This window comes from Alosa sapidissima, chromosome 3 (genome assembly GCF_018492685.1).
Source record: "Alosa sapidissima isolate fAloSap1 chromosome 3, fAloSap1.pri, whole genome shotgun sequence".
Lineage (NCBI taxonomy): Eukaryota > Metazoa > Chordata > Actinopteri > Clupeiformes > Clupeidae > Alosa > Alosa sapidissima.
The window spans coordinates 35,491,379-35,515,377 of record NC_055959.1 but is presented as its reverse complement, the minus strand read 5'-3'; the positions used below and the strand labels follow the sequence as shown (position 1 = coordinate 35,515,377).

The window sequence follows — 23,999 nt, the reverse complement described above, 5'->3', positions numbered from 1 at the left end:
TGGATCCCCAACCTCTTCCATAACACTGACTTGAGCAGTAGAATAGACCAAACTTTAAAAGACTGCTTCAAATTACTCACACCAATTCAACCCTTTAGACATTTAGAGTGCTCACGTTTGAGGAGAAATGCATGTTTTTATGACCAGATTTAAAACCAGATTCTATTTTATATTCTGTAGTTAAACTTTGAAATCGACTGTGGACAGGACAGTGTGTGTGTAGATAACATCCATCTCAACTTCAACTTCTCTGGGTAAGCCTTACAGTCTGAACATGCTTTAATCACAGATTATGTTTTGTATTAACTGAGCTGACATCACACCTCAAAGGATCTTTAGTTCTGTCCCCTCTGCCATCGCCAGGTCCTCCATCATTGAGGCCTTAAAGGGGAATACTGGCGATTTTTCACATAGATTTCCATTTCCAAAATGAAAACAATCAGTTTTACCTAGCTTGAGTTGCTGCAGCCAAAAGCTAAAGCAGCTAGGCAGCTATAGCACTACACTCTAGGGGCATGTTCATGAACCCCCATGTCATGCCCCCAGAGTGTAGCACTGTAGCTGCCTCGTTGCTTTAGCTGTTGGCTGCAGTAACTCGAGCTAAAAACGGAGTATCGTAAAACTGTAAAACTGATTGTTTTCGGGTTTTTTTCGTACTGACAGTACTCTTTGATCTTGAGGAATGGATATCTATGTGAAAGCTCACCGGAATCCCTTTAACTCTCTGTTTATGATGTAAGGCTGTAATTCTTATTATGTGAGCGGTTTCATCCAAATGTCTTGTTTTGTCCTGACATCGCCAGATCCCTCATCGAGGTGGGCATTGCACAGGAGATGAGTGTGATGGTGAGTGTGGAGAACAGAGGAGAGAACTCCTACGGCACTCACATGTTTCTCTCCTACCCTCCTGGTCTCTCCTACAGGACCTTCATCAAGAGCCAGGTGAGGACCTACAGTGGGGGAAAAGCAGGGAAAATAGAGTTTTCCTGTTGAACTATCTGTCGGTTTTAACCATTAAAATATCTACCATCTGACTCTAGCCTCTGTCTAAGACATGGGACAAAACATGTCTGCCTGTAGACTATCTGTAGTAGACTATCTATAGACTATCTGTAGTAGACTATCTGTAGACTATCTGTACACTATCTGTAGTAGACTATCTGTAGTATACTGTAGTATCTGTAGACTATCTGTAGTAGACTAACTGTAGACTATCTGTAGTAGACTATCTGTAGACTGTAAACCAGGGGTCACCAAATGGCGGACCGCGGTCCGAGTCCGGACCCTGACGTGATCCTATCCGGACCCGGACCATAATAGCCTAATTTAGATTTTCACGTAAGATTTCAAAGCTGCGCTAAATGTTTCGTTGGTTAGGATAACAGCATTTACTTCAGTAGCTTCAGGAACCATCATTTCGCTTGCTGCTACTCAGCCAGTGAAATCTGTGAATTCTGATAAAGTCGAGTCAGTGAGTAAAGTAGCCTACTATGGGGAAGAGACTGATAGCCTGAAACAAGCGAGGAGAGGAGACGGGACGAGAAACAATCAGATGGATATCTAAGTTAACGATAAGTAAGTTATTTTCAAATCATCGATTGCTCAAAGAGTAGAAAGCTAGACAGCGAGAACAGAGCTTTATATAACGATACGGGGGCAATACCACGCAAAACTGTCACGTCCGTAACGGCAACTGTAGTAGACTATCTGTAGACTGTAGACTATCTGTAACACCTGTTTTTACTACTGACCTCCTATCTGTGTCTGCTGCTGCAGGGCAGGGTGGAGTGCACTTCTCTAGACAGTACAGATGGAGTCACCCTGGGAAAGGCGGACTGCAGCATCAACAGACCCATCTTACGGGCTGGAGACAAGGTTTGGGGAAACAACTCCTCCTACACACACACACACACACACACACACACACACACACACACAATGAATCACAAATTATTTTGGTGTTACAGGCTATGTTTGTTGTTGTGTATGGAATCGATGGCAGCAGTGACTTTGATGAAACCCTTACCATTGACGCCCAGGTGTCAAGGTAAATTAGACTTATTTTATTTAGTAGTTATAAGCTGTTATGATCATGATGGCATTTACCTACTACATCTGAAAAGATCTGGTCTCTTTCAGTGGAAATGATATGCACTCTAACGACAGTGAACCAATCCAGAGCAAAGACATCGCAGTCAAGTACAGCATTTACGCCCTCATCAGAAGGTTGGCGCTATACTTTTACTATTGTAATTTGTCAATTGCAATCTGCATCTCTGCTTAACACAGATACAATTCACACAGTCACCTGGTTCTCACCCTAGCTCTGTTTGCTGTGATTGTCTTAGATTTGAAAACACAACCAACTACATCAACTTCACTGCTGGTAACAATAGCATGGGGAAGGAAGTGAGGCAGGATTTGGAGGTAGGGCTTAAACATCAACCTGATACAACCCCAACCCTGGCCAAAGTGTCTGATCTCCAAAACACGTCAGATTTAAATGTTTTTTACCTTGAAGATTAGATAAATACTAGCCTGATGTCCGCATACTCAATTCTAGACAGAATTTGAGTCTGATACTGCTCCATTGGGATGTGACTATAGGGCGTGTTTTAACCAATACAGGGGCTTTTAGCAACAGCGTTTTAGTTGCAAACAAAATCAACCGAAGCGCATTCAGATGACGTGATAGACGAGGCACTATTGCTAATCTCTCCATCATCGTACAAAGCCCGCCCAGACAATTTGATTGGTCGAACTTCAACCTCAAATGTTGTGGGTGGGCCTAAGTTCGGCTGGCTTCCAGGCAGATAAATATAGTAATTACGTCAAATTATAATGTGATTCTATGGCATTACGTGGTATGTTTAACTTTCACCAACCTAGGTAATGTAATATATTATATCAGATAGTTGACCTCTGGTCCAATCTCTCTCACTCTCACGCATGCTCGCTCGCTCACTCACTCACTCATTCACTCACTCACACACTCTCTCTCTCTCTCTCTCTCTGTCCCAGGTAACAAACAGCATTAGAGGACTCAATCTTACTGTTGTAATTCATGTTCCAGTAAGACTCCAAGATAAAGATATCTGGACCGATGTGGACAGCCTTAACGTGAGTGTTTCTTTATTGCCACCAGATAACCAACCAAGACACGACTGAAGTTTTTAGTCCGTCTTGATGAATTAAAACATAGTTATGAATACTATACACTGCGTTTTTTCTGATAAATCACCCTATATCCTCCACACAGGATTGGATAATGATGTCAATATTTAAATATGAATATGAATATTTTAAAAGTGGTAAATAGTCTCCATTAAGCTCAATGAAGCTGTTGACCTATGTCCTCACACTGGTCTCAACTCCCTGAGCTAATGATTGCAAATGGTCTATTCATGTGTATAAGTGATTTATCGATGCCTGTAAATGGTCTATCTATGATATCTATTAAAGGTTTAGGTATGTCTATGAATAGTCGGTCCATGTCTTCATAAAACTGGCTTCGTTATTGTTTCTATTTCACATTAGATCACAGGATGCACCAGGGAGGGTGAGCTGGAACCAAACATAACCAATTTTAAAGAGACCCTGCTGAAGAACAAAGAACCTATTGTGGTAATGAACAGACCGTCAAAACGTTCTCTCAAATTCTACAACAAAACTATTTATTAATTTTTGATTGGACGCGAGATATTCTAGAGTGGGGATACCAAAGGTCATCCCCACTTTCACCTCTAGTAATCATTCCAACTAGCCTAGAAATCTAGATGCTTTTGCTGGAAAAATCAAACTTCGATTAAGCCAATCAAATCGTGTATAGAGTCGGTGGGCAGACTTAACATAATGACGACAGAGTTGCTACGGTTCCGCGTGAATTCCTTTCTACTTGAAAACAAAGAAGATGGATGCTGCTGCTGGTGAACAGCGGCCTTTGAATCGCGACTCGAGTTAAGCTTTTTTTAAGTTGGCATATCTTTACCAACCCCACTCTCAATCGTGCCTAAGGCCCACTCACAGGGGTGGGTATATCTTTACCAAACCCACTCTCAACTCAATCGTGCCATATTGCTGAAGCAGTTTGGTTGAAAGGCCAACTGCTCATCACATCAGAGTAGCTTAGACAGACTAACATAATATGCCTATATACCTACACAATATGCCTATACATAATATGCCTATACATAATATGCCTACATAATATACTAATACATAATATGCCTATACATAATATACCTATACATAATATGTCTATACATAATATACCTATACATAATATGCCTATACATAATATGTCTACATAATATACCTATACATAATATGCCTATACATATGTTTATACATAATATACCTATACATAATATGACTATACATAATATAAGACTGTTGTTGCCTTGTCTCTCCATCAGGACTGTTCTGTTGCCGTGTGTCTGGAGTTCAGATGCACCTCTTTCATGTTGAGAGGTGACCGCCAATTTTACACAGTCTCAGGAAACGTGAGCTCAGGATGGATTGAGCAGGTACTGCTAAGTATATATTTTGCTGAAACTGCTGTATTATATTCAACATCTTTGTTTGAAGGTACAATATGCAAGATTTCCCAGAGTTAGATAAGTCGATACCCTTCTCATCTCTGTGCGTGTAGTTACTCGGTCTGACGCACCCGCTGCTAGCCTAGCTTAGCACAGGTTTGTCAAAATGGCTGGTTGTAATTGCATACACCTCCCAATAGTGACAAAAGAAACTCCAACATTTTCCTATTTACATGCTGTGATTTGTATAGTTACAACATAAGCGTTTTGTAAGCGTATACAGACTTGGTACTATGTTCACATCGCATTGCTGAAAAGCTCCGGTGTTACTTCTTCAAACCCCAAGGAGCAGTGCTTTGCAAATCACTCCAATCTCTCTCCACTTCTCTTTCCAATCCTCTCTCTCTCCTCTCTTCTCTCCTCACTCCTCTTTCTAATCCTCTCTCCACTCTCTCTAATCCTCTCTCCACTCCTCTCTCACTCCACTCCTCTTTCTCCTCTCTCTCTCCTCTCTCATTCTACTCCTCTCTCTCTCCACTCCTCTCTTTCTCCTCTCCTCTCTCTCTCTCCACTCCTCTCTCCTCACTTTCTCCTCTCCTCTCTCTCTCTCCACTCCTCTATCTCCTCTCTCTCTCCTCTCCTCTCTCCTCTCCTCTCTCCAATCCTCCCAGACTGGACTGCGTTCTGCAATGTTTCACCTGGTCAGTTCGGCCACACTGGAGTACGATGACAGGAAGTACATCTTCTACTCCTCGGACTCCTCGCGCCTCGCGCCTGTCACCAAGGTAACCCTGGACTCGCCAACATATCACTATCAAGTCAGAGAAAACAAACACTAAATTTTCTCCTGATAAGACAAATCTGTCAAATGTCCAACTTGAAGACCAGAGGGAATTGATGCATATAGTCTTTGGTTGTATTCCTACAGTAGATATTTCTGGACATTGTATACCCTAATGTAACCATCATGGTATCACTAACTCTTGCATTTTCAGATGAAAAGCCCAAACAAATAGCTCTGACCATCAGGGAATAGTGGTGGTAATAGTGTGTTTGTGTCCCTGTAGATTGAGACCCTTGTGGAGGTCTATGAGGGGCCAGACCTAACTAAGGTGATCATTGGTGGAGCCTTTGGTGGCCTGTTTCTATTGGTTATCATAACGGGGGTTCTTATCAAGGTAGGACATAATCAGTACACGTCACACTGTCACTCAAACAGCCATTCCTTATTCGTCTGTCTTGAAATGCATATATGTACAATGCGTATGTACACAAGAAACACATTCTACCAAACGCATAATTATTAGTTTATTTAGGTACAAAAGGGCACCTAAAGTGAAAGACATTTTTTCTTTCAGGTGGGATTTTTCAAAAGTCGCTACGAGAGGCTGTTGTCTGAAGCAGAAGCAGCATCTCAGAAAAAAGACTGAGAATGATTGTGTGTGTGTATGACAAAATGCTTCACAAAATAACTGACAACATAAATGACAACATACATTAGTTGTGTTTTGTAGTATGTTGCAAACTGTGACAGAAACAATGCATACAAAAGCATTTAAAAGAATTTTTAATAACATATTTTATAAGTCTTACAAAGACACTCATTTCTAAATTAATTGCCATAACATGTTTTAGCAATTTGATTTCACAACGCTTATTAAATGCATTCATTTGTACTCAATAAAAATATAAATAAATCTGGAGAACACGTCACTTTATCTAGGTTTGCACGCCATGACTTCTTGAACATGAACAGGCTGGTTTTACAGTTGTTAAACATGTCTGATCAACCTGTCAATCAATCAAAGAATTTGACAAAGATGTCAGAGTAATCAAGAATAATGATGATAACAAAATATGCCTTACATTATGCATTTAGAAAATACCAACAGTTTGCTGGCCCAAACATAAGGTCGGAAGTTGAGTCTTGTCTTCTAACAATCTAAACTGACATTTTCAACGTGAATGTGAACAGCACCCAGTAAGACTGAAATCAAATCCACTTTGGTTTCATGCCTGCAGCTGATATTTACTGTACTTTGAATGTTTTGCTGAACTAAATGTAGTGAACAAAATGTGATCAAAATATGTAATACACATACAATGCAATACAATGTCCTAAAACCAACATACGCTTATGCGGAATTGAATAATAATCCAGCATAATCAATGTTGTGAGATAGATAGATAGATAGATAGATAGATAGATAGATAGATAGATAGATAGATAGATAGACAGACAGACAGACAGACAGACAGACAGACAGTGAGACAGAAAGACTGATCGATCGATCGATTTCCTTCATCGGAGATCGATCTCTCCTCTTCATCTCCTCTCCTCCAGTTGTCCGTCCCTGATCCTCCAGGTCCAGGCGGGGCAGTCGTCCAGGGCGGGGACACACTGGAGCCAGGTGCCCGACTCCTGCACCTCCTCCTCGGGCCGGACCAGCTTCCCGTCCAGGGTGGCCAGGCTAAACATCCGCACAGAGATCTGGAGATGGAGATGAGACAAAGACCAGTGAGAGAGGGAGATGCAAAGAAACATGCGGAGAAGAAGTGCACTTCAAAGTGTCTGATGTTGTACACTTCAAGGTGTCTGATGTTGAACTTCTAGATGTCTTAAAATGCTTACTGCTTGGGGCAGCCGTGGCCTACTGGTTAGGGCTTGTAGCCGAAGGGTTGCCGGTTCGATCCCCGACCAGTAAGAAACGTGGTTGAGCACTGCTCTCCCATGCCCAGATCCACGGCTGAAGTGCCCTTGAGCAAGGCACCTTACCCCTCACTGTTCCCCGAGCGCCGCTGTAGCAGGCAGCTCACTGCTACGGGTTAGTGTGTGCTTCACCTCACTGTGTGTGTTTCACTAATTCACGGATTGGGATAAATGCAGAGACCAAATTTCCCTCACGGGATCAAAAGAGCATATTTACTTATACTCTCTTATATACATATATACAGGAAATCACACAGACAGTGAAAACACACACAAATACACTTATTTTTGTTATAACCATCCCCTCTTACTGATCCCCAGACAGACAGGTGTGTGTGTTCATGTGCGCGTGCGTGTATGTATGTGTGGGAGCCCCCCACATAGCATAGCTTACAGTATATCTGATGTAAACACAAACTCACCTGGTCACTAGGCAGATAGATAGATAGATCCATACTGTAGATCGATAGATAGTGTGTGTGTGTGTGTGTGTGAGAGAGAGAGAAAGTGTGAAGGGGCATAGAATACATCTGATATACACCCACACTCACCTGGTCACTGATCCCCATGGCAACGTGTCCCACCTTCACCTGTGGTCTCTCTCGGATCCTGAAGCGCTCTCCACTGAAGTCCTCGATCCAGATGTCCACCCCTAAACCTGGAAATGACAGAAATAGATCTGAGATCTTCTAAAAGCATTATTTGGATTAACCAGCAAAAACTAATGTTTAGATTATTATGACTTAAATAGTTTTTTTTTACCTTAAATTAAAGTTTCCAAAATCATTTGTACGCCACATAAACTCTTAATAGGGCGAGCAGCAATTCAGAGCTCTCATTCTACAGACTGGTGTCCATGCATTCCCTCTGTATTGTATCCAAGTTATGTTTATAATTTGTTACTAAAACAAAACATTTATAATATTAACAAGTTTATTTATCATTGTGCTCTTTAATTTAATTTAATCCATGCATTCTATCTGCTTAATTTAATCCATGTATTCTATCTTGAAAATGTACCACCAAATTTCAATCAAAAAATCAGCCCAACACCCTTGCAATTGAGTTACAGCTGCTTCTTATTGAACTCATAGAGGAGAGAAGGGATGCTTCTAGTGTCTATGCACAAAAAACACATCTCTGTGACTGTCAACGCACAAACACAAACCTTCAATGCAACAGGATGGCGGCTGATTGGTGGAAACCAGCCAATCAACACTGAAGTTCTCTCTGTCAGTCTGGCTGTTATAGGATGAGAACACCCCTGAGCTAAGGTCATCTGACCAATCAGACTCCTAGGGGTATAACAGGAAGTATGCCATGAGTACACAGAGACATCAGTTAATCATTATTATTTAGTCAATAGAATGGAATAGAAGTCAATAGAATAGAATAGAAGTCAAAAGAAGTATGTATATGGGAAAACATGCATATCTGATGCTGATATCTGTCTATGTGCAAATTCATGTGTGTTTGTGATTTTTTTAGGTAAATAAGTGTTACTTATTGTGTGTGTGTGTGTGTGTGTGTGTGTGTATGCAATATGTGCAACTAATGTGCGTGTGTGTGTGTGCGCGTGTCTGCGTGTGTGTGAACCCACCTTTTCAGAGGAATCAAACTGGTGTTCTGATGTGTTGAGTGGGATTAAGGCACGGTTCTGTGATCGAGGGGGGCGTGGCAGAGACACACTGTTCAAACCGGGTCCTACAGAACACATCAGAATCAATCAATCAATCAATCAATCAATCAATCAATCATCCAACCAATCATGTCCACTGTTATGTTAGAACACTGAACACATATACTGTACGTAATACAGGACAACTCAGTGCTACCCATTTCACTCACTCTCTCCTATATTCACATTAACCTTCCACTATAATCAATGCTCACCAATGGCTTAACACACAAGAACACACTGACACACCTACCACATACACACCCACACTCACAAGCACATACACACACACACACACACATACACACACCCACACTCACAAGCACATATACACACACACACACACACACACACACCCACACTCACAAGCACATACACACACACACACACACATACACACACCCACACTCACAAGCACATATACACACACACACACACACACACACACACACTCACAAGTACATACACACACACCTTTCATGAGTGCTTCCTCCTCTGACTCAGTCTGGTCTGTGTGCGAGGGTGTGTGTGAGTGAGTGTGTGTGTGTTGTTTGGGCCCGTAGAGGATCTGCAGCCGGTGGAAGGGCTCCCACTCCTCTTCCTCCTCCATCCAGTCGCTGGCCTTCCCCCGCAGGCTCTCCAGATCGCTCCCCTCCTCTTCCTCACTCTCCTCTTCCTCCCACTTCTCTCTCCTTCCCTCCACCTCACTCCACTCCTCCTCGGAGTGTCTCTCTCCATCCTCGCTGTCACTTCCCTCCTCCTCCTGCGCTCTCTCCCTCCAGGTGCTCAGCCAGTGCACCAGGGGCTGGGGGCTGTCGCCGCAACAGGAAGTGATGTCACAGCCTCGCGGAGGAGGAGGGGCTTCCTGGGAGGTTGCAGACGGGCATTCTGGGGCTGGAGGGATTTTCGCTTCAGCAGAGGGTTCCACAGGTGGGTGAGTTGGTGGGTAAGTTATGGTGCTGGATACTCCACCCACTGTAGCAGAGAAGTACACACGCACACACACACACATACAAACACACACACACACGCACAAATACAAACACACACACGCACACACACGCACGCACACACACATGCACACACGCACACACAAGGGAAAGAGAGAAAGGAAATTAAAGTTAGTATTCACTGAGATTCTGAAGCAACCTAAAAACTGATTTCACAATCTACATCATATTTTCTTTTGTCGTCATCAAAAGCCCAGAAAAATAAACAGACACATTTTCATGTAACCATTACATACAGATCAGTGCATATTTCTTCTCACTTTGCCATTACATGACATAAACAGCTGAACACCAGCACTCCCATGGACTACAACTAACACTATTAATAACACGTTAATAACACGTTAATAAGCACACAAATGAAGGACAACAACACCTGTGGTACCCTGGCACAGGTGTGTGGAGGGTAACATATGTTTATCATCCATAACTAACACTATTGATAACACCTTAATGAACACACTTATGAGATAACACCTTAATAAACACACACGGTTACACGTCACTTGACAGTATCGACATAAGAGTGACATGACACGGTCATGAATGTGTCATAAAAAAGTCATAAACGTTTATGACATAACGCTTCTGTTATTAAGTGACATTTGGTTTTTGTCATAACAAGTTAGGTTTAGGGTTAGAGGTTAGGATTAGGGTTAGAGGTTAGGATTCATGTGTCATGACAATGTCTTATGCCGATACTGTCAAGTAAAGTGTCACCACACACACTCATGAGATAATGAACACACACTCATGAGATAACACCTTAGTAAACACACACTCATGAGATAACACCTTAATAAACACACACTCATGAGATAACGCCTTAATAGCACCTTAGTAAACACACACTCATGAGATAATGCCTTAATAAACACACACTCATGAGATAACGCCTTAATAGCACCTTAGTAAACACACACTCATGAGATAACGCCTTAATAGCACCTTAGTAAACACACACTCATGAGATAACGCCTTAATAATGCCTTAATAAACACACACTCATGAGAACACTTTAACAACACCTTAGTAAACACACACTCATGAGATAATGAACACACACTCATGAGATAACACCTTAGTAAACACACACTCATGAGATAACACCTTAGTAAACACACACTCATGAGATAACGCCTTAATAAACACACACTCATGAGATAACGCCTTAATAATGCCTTAATAAACACACACTCATGAGAACACTTTAACAACACCTTAATAAACACACACTCATGAGATAACACCTTAATAAACACACACTCATGAGATAACACCTTAATAAACACACACTCATGAGAACACTTTAACAACACCTTAATAAACACACACTCATGAGATAACACCTTAATAAACACACACTCATGAGATAACACCTTAATAAACACACACTCATGAGATAACACCTTAATAATGCCTTAATAAACACACACTCATGAGATAACACCTTAATGAACACACACTCATGAGAAGAGGACACCTGGCACAGGTGGGTGGAGGCGTACCTGCCCTGAGGGCGTCGCTGCTCCTCTCCTTGAGCTCGGTGGCGGAGGCCCTCCTCCCAGGGTCCTTGACCAGGCCGGCCCGGAACACCAGCGCCGTCAGCGGGTGGCAGGAACCGGGGACCTCCCTCAGTGGCGGCTCCTCACTCACTATCTGCAGCCAGACACAGAGTAGGAAGCACACTGGGCATCAGGGAGAAGGGCAGTTAACACAGAGGAGGAAGCACACTGGGCATCAGGGAGAAGGGCAGTTAACACAGAGTAGGAAGCACACTGGGCATCAGGGAGAAGGGTGGTTAACACAGAGGAGGAAGCACACTGGGCATCAGGGAGAAGGGTGGTTAACACTGCACAAAGGATGAAGGATGTTTAGCGGTTTATTGCCCAGTGGTATAGTGATTAAACACTACAACTACACAACATTTTAAACACTACAACTACACAACATATTAAACACTACAACTACACAACTTATTAAACACTACAACTACACTACACTTCAACTAAACCTATGTGTTCTGTAGTACATGTTTTACTTCATATGCTATGTTGTCTGCATGTTCTATGTGTTATACGTTCTCTCTGTGGTTCAACGTGAGAGCAAGTGGGTGAGTGTAGTAACGGGTCTAAGTTCTATGTGCTCTGCGTGTTCGATTCCTTGTCTGTGGTCTTGACTTCCCATGAAGCAGAGCGGGTGTAGAGCAGGTGTGCGTAGTAGTGGGTCCAGTTTCTATGAGTTCTATGTTCCGTGTCTGTGGCCTTGATTCACGATGAGGCAGAGCAGGTGAGCATAGTAGTGGGTCAAGGTTCTATGAGTTCTATATGTTCTGCGTTCCGTGTCTGTGGCCTTGATTCACCATAAGGCAGAGCCGGTGAGCGTAGTAGTGGGTCAAGGTTCTATGAGTTCTATATGTTCTATGTTCCGTGCCTGTGGCCTTGACTCACGGTGAGGCAGAGTGGGTGGGCATAGTAGTGGGTAGGCATAGTACTCACGGTGAGGCAGAGTGGGTGGGCAGAGTGGGTGGGCATAGTACTCAAGGTGAGGCAGAGTGGGTTGGCAGAGTGGGTGGGCATAGTACTCAAGGTGAGGCAGAGTGGGTTGGCAGAGTGGGTGGGCATAGTACTCAAGGTGAGGCAGAGTGGGTGGGCATAGTACTCAAGGTGAGGCAGAGTGGGTTGGCAGAGTGGGTGGGCATAGTACTCACGGTGAGGCAGAGTGGGTGGGCATAGTAGTGGGTAGGCATAGTACTCACGGTGAGGCAGAGTGGGTGGGCAGAGTGGGTGGGCAGAGTGGGTGGGCAGAGTGGGTGGGCATAGTACTCAAGGTGAGGCAGAGTGGGTTGGCAGAGTGGGTGGGCATAGTACTCACGGTGAGGCAGAGTGGGTGGGCATAGTAGCGGGTCCAGGGGTGGCAGCCATTGAGCATGTGGAGCAACATGCAGCAGCTGCTCCAGACGTCGGCCTTGGCCCCGCGCGCATCCCCCTTCGCCACCTCAGGTGCCATGTGGGTCTCTGTCCCCCGCAGGCCGTATCCTTGGAGACGCAACACAACACAACACAACACACAACACATGTCCCGTTTTAGCACTGCTAAATATAGGCCTTGTGATAGAGGAGCCCTGTAAGGCACCCAAGCCTTCCGCACTTACCTAACTACTGACTCGGCAGCTTCATATGCCATGAAATCATACAGACATTTATGTGTGTGTATCTATGAGTGTGTGTGTGTGTGTGTGTGTGTGTGCGTTTGGGTGTGTGTGCGTGTGTGTGTGTGTGTGTGTGTGTGTGTGTGACTCACCCCGGAATGCTCTAGGTGCCTGTCCATTGGTGTCCAGCATCTCTGAGAGTCCAAAGTCGCACAGGAAGCAGTCTCTCCCATCCTCAGATAGCAGCACATTGTCCACTACACACAAACAGACAATGACGGATTCAGTGTCAAAAAGACAACCAATCACAGATCCAGTGTCAGAGACACAACCAATCACAGTTCCTGTGTCAGAGAGACAACCAATCACAGATCCAGTGTTAGACAGACAGCCAATTACACCCTTGATCAGGAAGCGGCATATTACCTATGTTACATGATCAAGCAGGTAGTCCTCAAATCTGAATACCCACATCCGACAAACAGCAAAAAAGAAACTAGAAAATTTAATTTTGAGGAAATTACCAGTGCATGAAAATATAAACATACTGTATATTAACATAAAATACCAAACAAACTTTTATTTGGAAACAGTTGGTAGGAGCCATAGTTGATAACAACTGTTTAAATGGCTGAACAGTTAAATAGTTGAGTAGTTTAAATAGTTAAATTATTTAATAGTGAAATATTGTAGTGAGGACATTTATTTTCAAACAGTTGTGGGCAGAGGAAATAGTAGTCTTAAGAGAGACAGATTGTATGCTTAAACCCTGAGACAGAGTATATAGTTTAAAAGTTGAATGTAGATAGTGTAATGGATGTTGATAGACAGAAAGTTGAATGGATGTTGATAAGCAGATTGTTTAATGGATGTTGGTGGATAGTTTAATGGGTGGATGAGTGAATGGTTTGAAGAGGATGAATGGATAGAAAGTTGGATGGAATGTGCCTTATATCCTTGTAGAATGGAGAGACACAGAGAGAGTTGGCCTAGTTAAGCAGAAAGCAGTTGATACAGGTGCAATCAGTTTAACTGGCCCTTTGATGGGTCCTAGTTGAGCAGCTGGAGGTTGATACAGGTGCAAATCAAGTTAATTAGTCCATTGTGATGTCATAGTGCTAATGCAAAGTCTATGGGGAAAAATAAGCTTGTTTTTTGTTAATATCTCAAAAAGTATAAAGTTTACAAAAGTGAAAAATACATTCCTCAAGTGTCCTTTTCAAGACCTACGTTACAAAGTTTGAACAAAGTTTCTACGTTAAACAGTTAAAGCTGAATTAGACGCAGAAATTTGGTGGGAAGAATAATAATAAGAAGAAGACTTCGGATAACAGGACAGTGCATTTTCATGCACTGTAATAATAGCCAATTACACTAATCAAAGGACAAGATATTCATGAACAGAAAAACACTCTGGCATGTTCTAAGCATGAAGCACACCTGAACTCAAAAACCAGACAGACATCATTAGACTCAGAGAACACTTCAGAGTCACGCCTGCCTGCATCAAACGGTCGGAGTAAAAAGACGAGCAGCCAGACCTGAATGCTTCTGTGTTCCTGGGAGGTGGGGGTGGGGTGGGGTGCTCACCTTTGACGTCCAGGTGCAGCACGCGTCGCCTGTGCAGGTGCTCCAGGGCCTCCAGCACCTGGACGTGGTAGTGCAGACTCAAGTCCTCAGGGAGACGACCCCGACACCTCAGCAGCTGAGCCAGGGAGCCTGGGAGAGAGAGAGAGAAACAGAGTAAGAGAATAATGGAGTAAATAAAGGCACAAGTGGAGGGTACAAGAGAGGAAATCAATGAAGACAGGATGAGAAGAGAGGAGAAGAGAAGAGAAGAGAAGAGAAGAGAAGAGAAGAGGAGAGAAGAGGATCCTGACATGACCTTGAGACAGAGCAGATGAGAGACTGAACTCCAGGCTGGGGACACAGTGAGCACATGCAGGGATAATATTCCAGCAAAAGAAGACGGATAGATAGAAAGACTTAACCTGGCATCTCCCGCCCCTCTCAACTCTCCTCTAGTCTCAGAGCTCCTCCACAACTTCAACATCTCTCCTCTTCCTCTTTCTCTCCTCATTTTTTTCCACCCCTCTTCTCTTCCTCTCCTCATCCTGTCCTCTGTTCTCTCCTCCTTTTCCTCTTCCTCTCCTCTCTCATCCTCTCCCCTCCTCTTCCTGTCCTCTCCTCTCTCTCTTCCTCTCCTCTTCCTGTCCTCTCCTCTCTCTCTTCCTCTCCTCTCCCCTCCCCTCCTCTCCCCTCCTCTTCCTGTCCTCTCCTCTCTCCTCCTCTTCCTGTCCTCTCCTCTCTCATCCTCTCCTCTCCCCTCCTCTCCCCTCCTCTTCCTGTCCTCTCCTCTCTCTCATCCTCTCCCCTCCTCTTCCTGTCCTCTCCTCTCTCTCATCCTCTCCCCTCCTCTTCCCCTCCTCTCCTCTCCTCTCCCCTCCTCTCCCCTCCTCTCCTCTCCTCTCTTCCTCTCCTCTCTCTCATCCTCTCCCCTCCTCTTCCCCTCCTCTCCTCTCCTCTCCCCTCCTCTCCCCTCCTCTCCTCTCCTCTCCTCTTCCTCTCCTCTCTCTCTTCCTCTCCCCTCCTCTTCCTGTCCTCTCCTCTCTCTCATCCTCTCCCCTCCTCTTCCTCTCATCTTCCTCTTCCTCTTCCTCTCCTCTCCTCTCCTCTCCTCTCTCTCATCCTCTCCCCTCCACGCTTCACCCCTCTCCCAGTGAAGAACATCTCTAAGAGTGTACCTGTCTTGAGGTCCATAAAGAGGACGATGTTGGGTCCTTCCCTCACAGCTCCAAACAGCTGGAGGACGCGAGGAGAGCTCAGGCCACTCCACGTGCCCACCTCTTCCCAGCTGAAACTACAGAGCGGCACCTGAGGGGGACAGAACATAACACAGAACTATCATCTACTGAATGCAGAGACTCATGGGAAATGTAGTTTATAACGGCAACATAACATCCTGTTCAGTTGTAATGAGCTTCTCAACATTGATTTCAGTTCAAGCCTCTTTGTCATACAGTCTATCTATAATGATCTATAATATAACACATGAATAATACATAACCTGAGTACTCCCTTATAAAAAGCCAATGTCGTATTACCCTTTGTTACTCAGCATTAAATATAGTTTAAATAGTACATTGACACAGTAACATGTGCAACAAGTATAATGTGTGTAACAATGATAAGTGCAAGCCATGGGGCTCCTCAATGACTTGCACGCTTACCTTTTTGGCCGCACACTTGAATCCAGTGTTGAGGTCCACAGCACTGAAGACGTCTCCGTAAGAGCCGTTCTGAATGTGCTGGAGCAGAGAGTACTGCTGACCCTCACGGTACATCAGGTTCCTGGGCTGCAGAAGCTGACATAGGGACACACAGCAAATGGGAGACGCCGCTACAAATGTGCCAACAGGCAGACATGCTCATGTTTGTGTTTGTTATTTCTGTTCAAGGTCATTTCCATGCACAGAAAAAGACAACTAACTTCTGTCCGACTTTCCTCTGTTTCTTTCATGTACCATGTCTCTACTGATCTATTAAAGTTAAATAAACAACACATTATTATTTTTCTAAATTCATGAATTAACGTAAATAATATTTAATTATACTAAACATATGCTTGCAGTGTTTGAGGCAGACGAAGGTTCGTTTTCTTCTTCATTGTGTATTACCTTCTGGGGATGGAAGAGAAAGCCCTCGTTGGCGCTAGTCTTCTCTCTGTCCCTGTCGTCGCCTGTCTCTCTCACCAGTTCCCTGAAGAAGGGCGACACCAGGCGCCGGTCCGACTGGGTCACCACGCCACGGAGGTCCTTCAGAACCCACTCCAGGTGGCTGGCCAGGTGGGCCGGCGAGTCCAGCTGCATCCCCGCCTCCAGCGTCTGCGCGAGAGCGTCAGCGGAGTCCCTCTCCGCACTGTTACCGGGCGACGAGGTGGGCGAGTCCAGCACCGCCTGGTACAGTGAGTCCGATGAGTTGCCATGGTTACCGGGAGTGGATTCCGAAGCACTCCTCTCGCTGTCGTCGAGGGAGACCGAGCCCCACTCCGCAACGGCCGAGGTGCTGAGAGAGTCTGAGTCGACCCCGCATGACGAGTCACACACGGAGGGGTCAGAGGTCACCACAGAGGTCATCGCCGAGGTGACCCCATTGTCCGTCTCGCTGCAGTAGAGGTTGGGATACACCTCCATGCTACTTTGGGAGGCCTCTGTCTCAACAGGACAGGTACACAGAGCGGTAGTGCTGTCACTTAGATAGAGAGAGTGGACGCTTCTCTCTGTGCTCGTCTGAGAGGCCTCCATCTCGACAGGACAGGTACACAGGGCCACAACCCTCTCGCTCAGATAGGGGGAGTCCAGGCTTCTCTCCACGCTGTACAGTGACGAGTCGGAGTCCCTGGCCGTCTCTGTGCTGCTGTACGATGCGTTGGAGCCTCCTCGTCCATTCATGCAGACGTACACAGACTCCGATTCATCGTTCACGCACAGCGAGTCGAAGCTCCGCCGCACGGTGTTGCAGGACGAGTCCGAGCGAAAGACCGTCTCACTGCTACTACACCTCGAGTCCGAGTTAGTCTCGACGCCCAAGCAGGGGCCCTTCCCCCTGTTCATACACACGTAAGAGGAGTCCGAGTCGTCGTTCGTACAGAGGGAGTCAGAACTGCCCTTCACGGTCGAGGAGTCAAATCTTCTCCTCGGCTTGAGAGTGCTGCTAGAGTTTGTGTGAGAGTCAGAACAGCGTTCAGAGTCGACGTCCTCTGCACACAGCGAGTCGAAGCTGCGCGTCACCGTGTAGGCAGAAGAGGTGGACGTGCAGGTGGCGTCAGTGCTGCTGCGGAGGGACAAAGACGACGTGTCCACGCTGTAGTCCTTCGACCTGTCCGTCCTCGGTCTCCCACACAGACCAGGCAAGGCCGAGCCGTCCACAGCATCAAAGCTTCTGGACAGTGTGCAACACGAGTCGGACGTCGTCCCAGTCTCTGTGCTGCCGTAGGTGTACGGGACGGTGCTCCGAACACACACGCGGCTGAGGCTTCCGTCCAGCTTGGCACGGAAGCATCTAGAATCTGAGTGACCGTTCCAGCACGATGACGACACAGTCGTGACACTCCTATCCAAGCTACAGGTGGAGGAACCGGAAACTGTGTTGCCGGGGAAACCTGGACACAAACAGCACAGCGGTGAGCCATGGTCCAGGGGGAATGAGTCAGAGCTCCGTTCCGAGAGGCTGTAGCTCTGAGCGGAGTCGGGGGTGTTGGAGTGGGACGAGCTGGGGCTCTGCTCCGACGGACAGCAGGAGGAACAGGAGCCGAGCTGGACCTGAGTGCTGTGGTGTGTGTGTGCGGAGTCTCCGCCCCCTGGCGTGCGTGTGCTGGAGGTGTCTGTGCTGCCTCTGCCATCTGGACTCTGGGAGAGGAGGCTGCCGAGGCTGTCCAGGCTGGGGGACTCCCAGAGAGGGGCCTTGCGGTCGGCAAAGGCGGGGGGTGGACTGAGTCTGTGAGGCTGAAATCGGTGCCTCCTCCCTGGGCTTGGGTCCCATGGATTGGGGTTCCACCTGTGGTGGGCTCTGGAGGTGCGTGGGCATTCATCGCTGCTGCTGGCCGGCTCACTAGGCTCGGACAGGATCCTTCTGCTCCTCCTCTCTCTCATGTCACCCCTTGCTCTACCCCTCTGTGGCACCTCTCTTCCTCCCCCTCTCCCTCCCTCCCTCCATCTCTCGTTCCAGCGCTCCTTGGTGGGCTCTGCCTTCTTCCTCTGTCTCTTGCGCCTCTTCTGGCTGCGGCTGGGGGTCCAGGCACAGTCATCGTCCTGGGACTCGGAGAGATCCTCTCCCTTTCCCAAACAAACCCCCACAAAGGGCCTGCCAATCCCCACAACAAACCACCAGACAGAGCTTATGTTATTTACATACATGAAAAAGATGAGAAGACAAACTCTGCAAAATACCAGTACTTTCACCAAAGATTATATAACTGTGCCCAGATATTGATAAGTTGTCACTAGATTCTGTGTGTGTGTGTGTGTGTGTGTGTGTGTGTGTGTGTGTGTGTGTTCACCTGGTGTTGTGAGAGACTTTGCTCAGATAGAAATCCATGCAGTTGGGACTGAACTCCTCAGACTCGTCGCCTGAGACAAAACACACAAAAAAAGCCAAATTTCAGTTCAAATGGAACTGCGTGATCCCAGTAGAAATGCCCACACAGCTTTCCACTGATGTGAACACTCCCCCATCTCTGTCTATAAATATCAAATGTCAATGTTTGATTGATTACACATATGCCCTGTTACCCCTCCCATAACCACACATACTCTATACCCTCTTACCCCCCCCGTACCCAAACATATGCCCTCTTACCCCTCCCATAACCACACATACTCTATACCCTCTTACCCCCCCCGTACCCAAACATATGCCCTGTTACCCCTCCCATAACCACACATACTCTATACCCTCTTAGCCCCCCCGTACCCAAACATATGCCCTCTTACCCCTCCTGTGCCCACACATATGGCCTGTTACCCCTGCCATACCACACATATACCCTCTTACCCCTCCCGTACCACATATATACCCTGTTACCCCTCCTGTACCCACACATATGGCCTGTTACCCCTCCCATACCACACATATACCCTCTTACCCCTCCCGTACCACATATATACCCTGTTACCCCTCCTGTACCCACACATATGGCCTGTTACCCCTCCCATACCACACATATACCCTCTTACCCCTCCCGTACCACATATATACCCTGTTACCCCTCCTTTACCCACACATATGCCCTGTTACCCCTCCCATACCACACGTATGCCTTCTCACCCCTCCCGTGCCCAAACATATGCCCATCCTTCTGCACTCTTACCTTCCTCCTGGGCGATGATGGAGTCGCAGCGCGGCTCCTCCTCAGTGCCAGGCTCGTCCATGCCAGGTAGCGCAGCTCCGGGCAGGACCAGGGGCACTTGGTGCTTCTCCGTGGCCCGCACGCAAGCCTCCTCCCTGGGGGAGCACAGAATGGAGCCTCCCCTTCCCACCAGGATCCTGGCACTGCAATTAAACATGGTGGGTATGGCCATTCCACTGTCTTGGCCCGACAACAAGAAACACAGTGACTTATCAGCACTTACATCTGGGTCAGTTGTGGCTTACAATCATGTTAGGTATTGCCACAGATACCACAACACAAATGCACCACTGAACCCACCAGGCTCAGCCTAAAAGTCTTTTTAATTGACTTCAGAAGAAGCTTTATAGTATTGAAGCTCATAAGAAGATTTATAGTATTGATATAACACTTTGATCTCATTCAACAAAAAGATGTGCTACACTGGCACTGCATCTCTCATGTGAGGGAACATTTTGCTGTTTATTGTCACAAATACCATAACAAGTGGCGGCGTGGCATAACATGGGGTGGTGGTAGTGTAGTGGTTAAGGAGCTGGGCTGTAGCGTGCAGTAGCCTGTAGGGCGGTGGTAGTGTAGTGGTTAAGGAGCTGGGCTAGCGTGCAGTAGCCTGTAGGGCGGTGGTAGTGTAGTGGTTAAGGAGCTGGGCTAGCGTGCAGTAGCCTGTAGGGTGGTGGTAGTGTGGTGGTTAAGGAGCTGGGCTAGCGTGCAGTAGCCTGTAGGGTGGTGATAGTGTGGTGGTTAAGGAGCTGGGCTAGCGTGCAGTAGCCTGTAGGGTGGTGGTAGTGTAGTGGTTAAGGAGCTGGGCTAGCGTGCAGTAGCCTGTAGGGCGGTGGTAGTGTAGTGGTTAAGGAGCTGGGCTAGCGTGCAGTAGCCTGAAAGTTGTCGGTTCAATTCCCGGCTTCCACCGTTGTACCCTTGAGCAAGGCACTTAACCCCAAGTTGCTCCGGGGACAATGTGATCCCTTGTAACATCTGACATATGATTCTGATATTATGATATATGTCACTTTGGTCAAGAAGTGTCTGCTAAATGGGTCACTGAACACACCAGTGTCAGCCTAGAGGACTTTAAAAATATTTTATAGATCATACTGTATAATTAAGTATTTGAATCTATTTCATACAATATATTTATTGAATATTGATGTAACAGTTTGTTCTCATTCAACAAAGAACAAGAAAAAACAACTAAAAAGCTCACTGTCTACACTGAAAAGGCTCAAATGCTGAAACTGGACAGTATATGATGAATGCACTGTGGCCAAACTCTAGCCATACCCCAGACATGAAGGTTTCAGTTCCACATAGACATCTATACCACATTCATTAGATGTATTGACCATAACACTGTGAAGTAGTCATGTTGTTGCTTTGACTGAAATCAGTTATATCAATTTGAAGTCTGTTTGTAATAAACTTTTTGAAACACTATACATTTACATAATAAACTTTAAACTACACATTTACATAATTCAACTCAACAAGATAAGTCAAAACAACAAGATGATTTGACCAGACAATACTCAGTTCCATTTATACATTCTACATCAACACTGAATTGCACAAAAAAAACAATTCAGTCATGTTTACATGTTTACTTACATGCAGTCTACAAACCCAACAATACCTTTTGCCTGCTCAGATATAGAAAAGCTGGTTAGTTTGTTCTCTAAGCATTAAATCAGAATGAATTCAAAGTCTAATCCACTGGGTTCCGTCTAACAACTGAACATTTACGGAGAACTACTGTAGCTCCTGTTATAAAACTGCTCCATTTCCTCCCACTCATTTTAGCACTGCCTCTACCACTAACAGGTACAGAGCCACAGGTAGCGATCACTACAGGTGAGGAGAGACAGGTAAATGACACGGATGTACACCAAACACATACTCATACAGACACACACACACACACACACACACAGCACGCACCTTTTTCCATGCAGTTGGTCTGGCTGCCGGGTATGAGTGAGTGTGTTGAGTGGCCGGCTGGCTGGTGTTAAGGATCTGAGGAGGAGGCCGTTATAAATAGCCAGTGGAGATTTGGCACGTATGAGCAGGCATGCTAGCAGCCTCCTGCTCTCAGCTATCTGTTCAGCTGTCACAGTCTCTCTCTCTCTCTCTCTCTCTCTCTCTCTCTCTCCCCAGTCACATTCAAACACATGCCCTATGGCCTCCTCTATCAAACACACACATACATACACACACACACACACATACTGTACCTACCCATACCTACACACACATAGATGGCATTCCACCCCTCCCCTCTGAAATACATAAACACCCACTCTCCCTCCCTCCCTCTCTCTTCCTCTCTCTCTCTCTCACTCACTCCAACATGCCTATCCTGGCCAACACACCCACACACACTCTCTCACTCTCTCTCCCTCTCTCTGTCCAACATGCCTATCCTGGCCAACACACACACACATACATACAGTGCCCTTACTTCCTCTTCCCTCTCACACTCCTGTAGCCTACCAGTCATCCCTTCCCCTCCCTCCCTCCCTCCCTCCCTCTCTCTTACCCTTTCACTAGAGAGAGCCAAGGATCAAAACAATCTGTCCTCAACTCCCTGGCCAGTCAAGGTCCGACACGGCTCCTCAAGGATCGTTTTAATAAGACACGCGACCTCAATGACACCTTTCCTTAAATACCTCTAAAGCCCGCAGGAATTACTCTTCACCTTTCAGATGATCCTCTTTAAGCGGTCTACAACAATGTGTGGGGTCTGGTCATGTAGGCCTAACCAAAGTATGGGATAATGTATTGTCCCCCGGTCAAAATCAGAAAATAAGTCCCGACAGGAAGAACCGGACCCTGATGCGAAGCGCAAGGACTTATGGGTCATTAAGAAACTGATGTACTGTAGTGTCGTTGAGGTCAATTGTCTTATATATTACTAAGGGGCTACTTGCCAAAATGAAAATAGAAATAACAATAAGTGTTTTTAAATTTATTTGTTGTGATTTAGTGGCTTCCGCAGAGAAAGAAATGAGTTGCCACACAAATAGAATTTGAAAGCTAAAATTCTAGAAAGCTAAGATTCTAGAGCACTACACTCAAAAATCTTATAGACCCTTTCAAGAGAGTTCCATTATCAGCATCATAGTTGGCCCCACAAGGCTTCCATTTTAACATTCCATATGTTATCTTAATGCAGAGGAAGTAGATTGGGAACCAAATAGAACGTTCAAGCATTGTTTTTGTTTTTATTGTTAAAAGGGTCTATAGGTTGAAAGTTTCAGGTCTTGCATAGCAACAAATTACTTCCTCACTGTCACTCTCAATGAATTTCCAACAAAGTATATCCACAATCAATTAACATGTAGATAAAAGGGTGGTTTCATCATTCGCTTTGTGTAGAGTTTAGTAATGCATCATCAATAAATACAATTAAGTATATCATCTAAAATTATTATTATGAAGGAAAATACAGTTACAAGTAAAGAGACACTTTTATCCAAAGGATAAAAAAAACGTCCAATGTTTGGGTATAGAGTCGATGCCAACCTTTTATCAGTTACTGCTGCTCAAACCCACCCCCATTGTCTTATAGTATTCATAGCAAATGACTGAAGGAGCCATCATAGATCCCTCATGCACAAGCACAAAGTTTCAATAAAACACCCCCTGAATTATGCTATGGTTACCATGGTTACTGCTCCCAAAGTTACGTTATAGAAAGGATTTAGAATAAGAAATGTGGAAGTATTAAAAAAGAAATAGTTAAAGATGTTTGAGGCAAAGCATTTCTGAGGTTTGCTATTCTTACCTGCTGTTGTGGAGGCTCTGAGGAGACAATGGCAGTAGGGGATTAGTGGAAGGATGCTTAGTAGCCAGACTTCTCCAAGGCTTCGGTGTTATTTTTACCCCACACTTCCTACAACACAGGCCCCGACACTCAAGTTGCTGTGTCATGGAAATCCGACAACCTCGCTTCCCCTACACTGAGGGACAAACGTGTCAGGCTCTTTTGAATATCAAACTTAATATTGC

General features: G+C 45.5%; 2 protein-coding genes across 4 annotated transcripts in view; one reads left to right on the top strand and one right to left on the bottom strand.

Moving 5' to 3' along the window:
- LOC121704962 (integrin alpha-M-like) overlaps window positions 1-6,256 on the top strand; it is a 21,347-nt gene extending 15,091 nt beyond the window's left edge. Inside the window, exons 19-30 of the mRNA XM_042085570.1 lie at window positions 181-254; window positions 804-942; window positions 1,777-1,875; window positions 1,968-2,047; window positions 2,140-2,226; window positions 2,349-2,427; window positions 3,022-3,120; window positions 3,538-3,624; window positions 4,416-4,526; window positions 5,210-5,323; window positions 5,606-5,716; window positions 5,897-6,256. Coding sequence (XP_041941504.1) covers window positions 181-254; window positions 804-942; window positions 1,777-1,875; window positions 1,968-2,047; window positions 2,140-2,226; window positions 2,349-2,427; window positions 3,022-3,120; window positions 3,538-3,624; window positions 4,416-4,526; window positions 5,210-5,323; window positions 5,606-5,716; window positions 5,897-5,968 — 1,152 coding nt within the window. The 3' untranslated portion in view covers window positions 5,969-6,256. The remainder of the gene's footprint in view (window positions 1-180; window positions 255-803; window positions 943-1,776; window positions 1,876-1,967; window positions 2,048-2,139; window positions 2,227-2,348; window positions 2,428-3,021; window positions 3,121-3,537; window positions 3,625-4,415; window positions 4,527-5,209; window positions 5,324-5,605; window positions 5,717-5,896) is intronic.
- On the bottom strand, window positions 6,244-23,999 carry LOC121704961. 3 transcript variants are annotated; one of them, XM_042085566.1, is made up of 16 exons: window positions 23,776-23,999; window positions 21,930-22,004; window positions 19,956-20,137; window positions 19,146-19,215; window positions 16,765-18,949; window positions 16,318-16,452; window positions 15,832-15,961; window positions 14,678-14,806; window positions 13,240-13,344; window positions 12,811-12,974; window positions 11,445-11,595; window positions 9,401-9,901; window positions 8,849-8,952; window positions 8,417-8,543; window positions 7,800-7,906; window positions 6,244-7,029 (listed from the first exon to the last, which is right to left on the bottom strand). In XM_042085566.1, the coding sequence occupies exons 1-16, from the start codon at window positions 23,919-23,921 to the stop codon at window positions 6,865-6,867; spliced, it is 4,476 nt and encodes a 1,491-aa protein (XP_041941500.1). In that variant the 5' UTR covers window positions 23,922-23,999; the 3' UTR covers window positions 6,244-6,864. The 3 variants fall into 3 exon arrangements, with proteins under 3 accessions (XP_041941500.1, XP_041941501.1, XP_041941503.1); XM_042085567.1 differs by lacking the exon at window positions 21,930-22,004 and having other exon boundaries at window positions 23,776-23,998; XM_042085569.1 differs by lacking the exon at window positions 23,776-23,999 and having other exon boundaries at window positions 19,956-20,174; window positions 21,930-22,196.

Excerpts from the sequence above, each read along its gene's own strand:
- LOC121704961 (XM_042085566.1), bottom strand. The coding sequence starts at position 23,921 with ATGACACAGCAACTTGAGTGTCGGGGCCTGTGTTGTAGGAAGTGTGGG. Across the intron at positions 18,950-19,145 it reads AAAGTCTCTCACAACACCAG|GCCCTTTGTGGGGGTTTGTT; the intron begins GTGAACACACAC and ends GGGGATTGGCAG. Across the intron at positions 9,902-11,444 it reads CAGCGACGCCCTCAGGGCAG|TGGGTGGAGTATCCAGCACC; the intron begins GTACGCCTCCAC and ends TCTCTGCTACAG.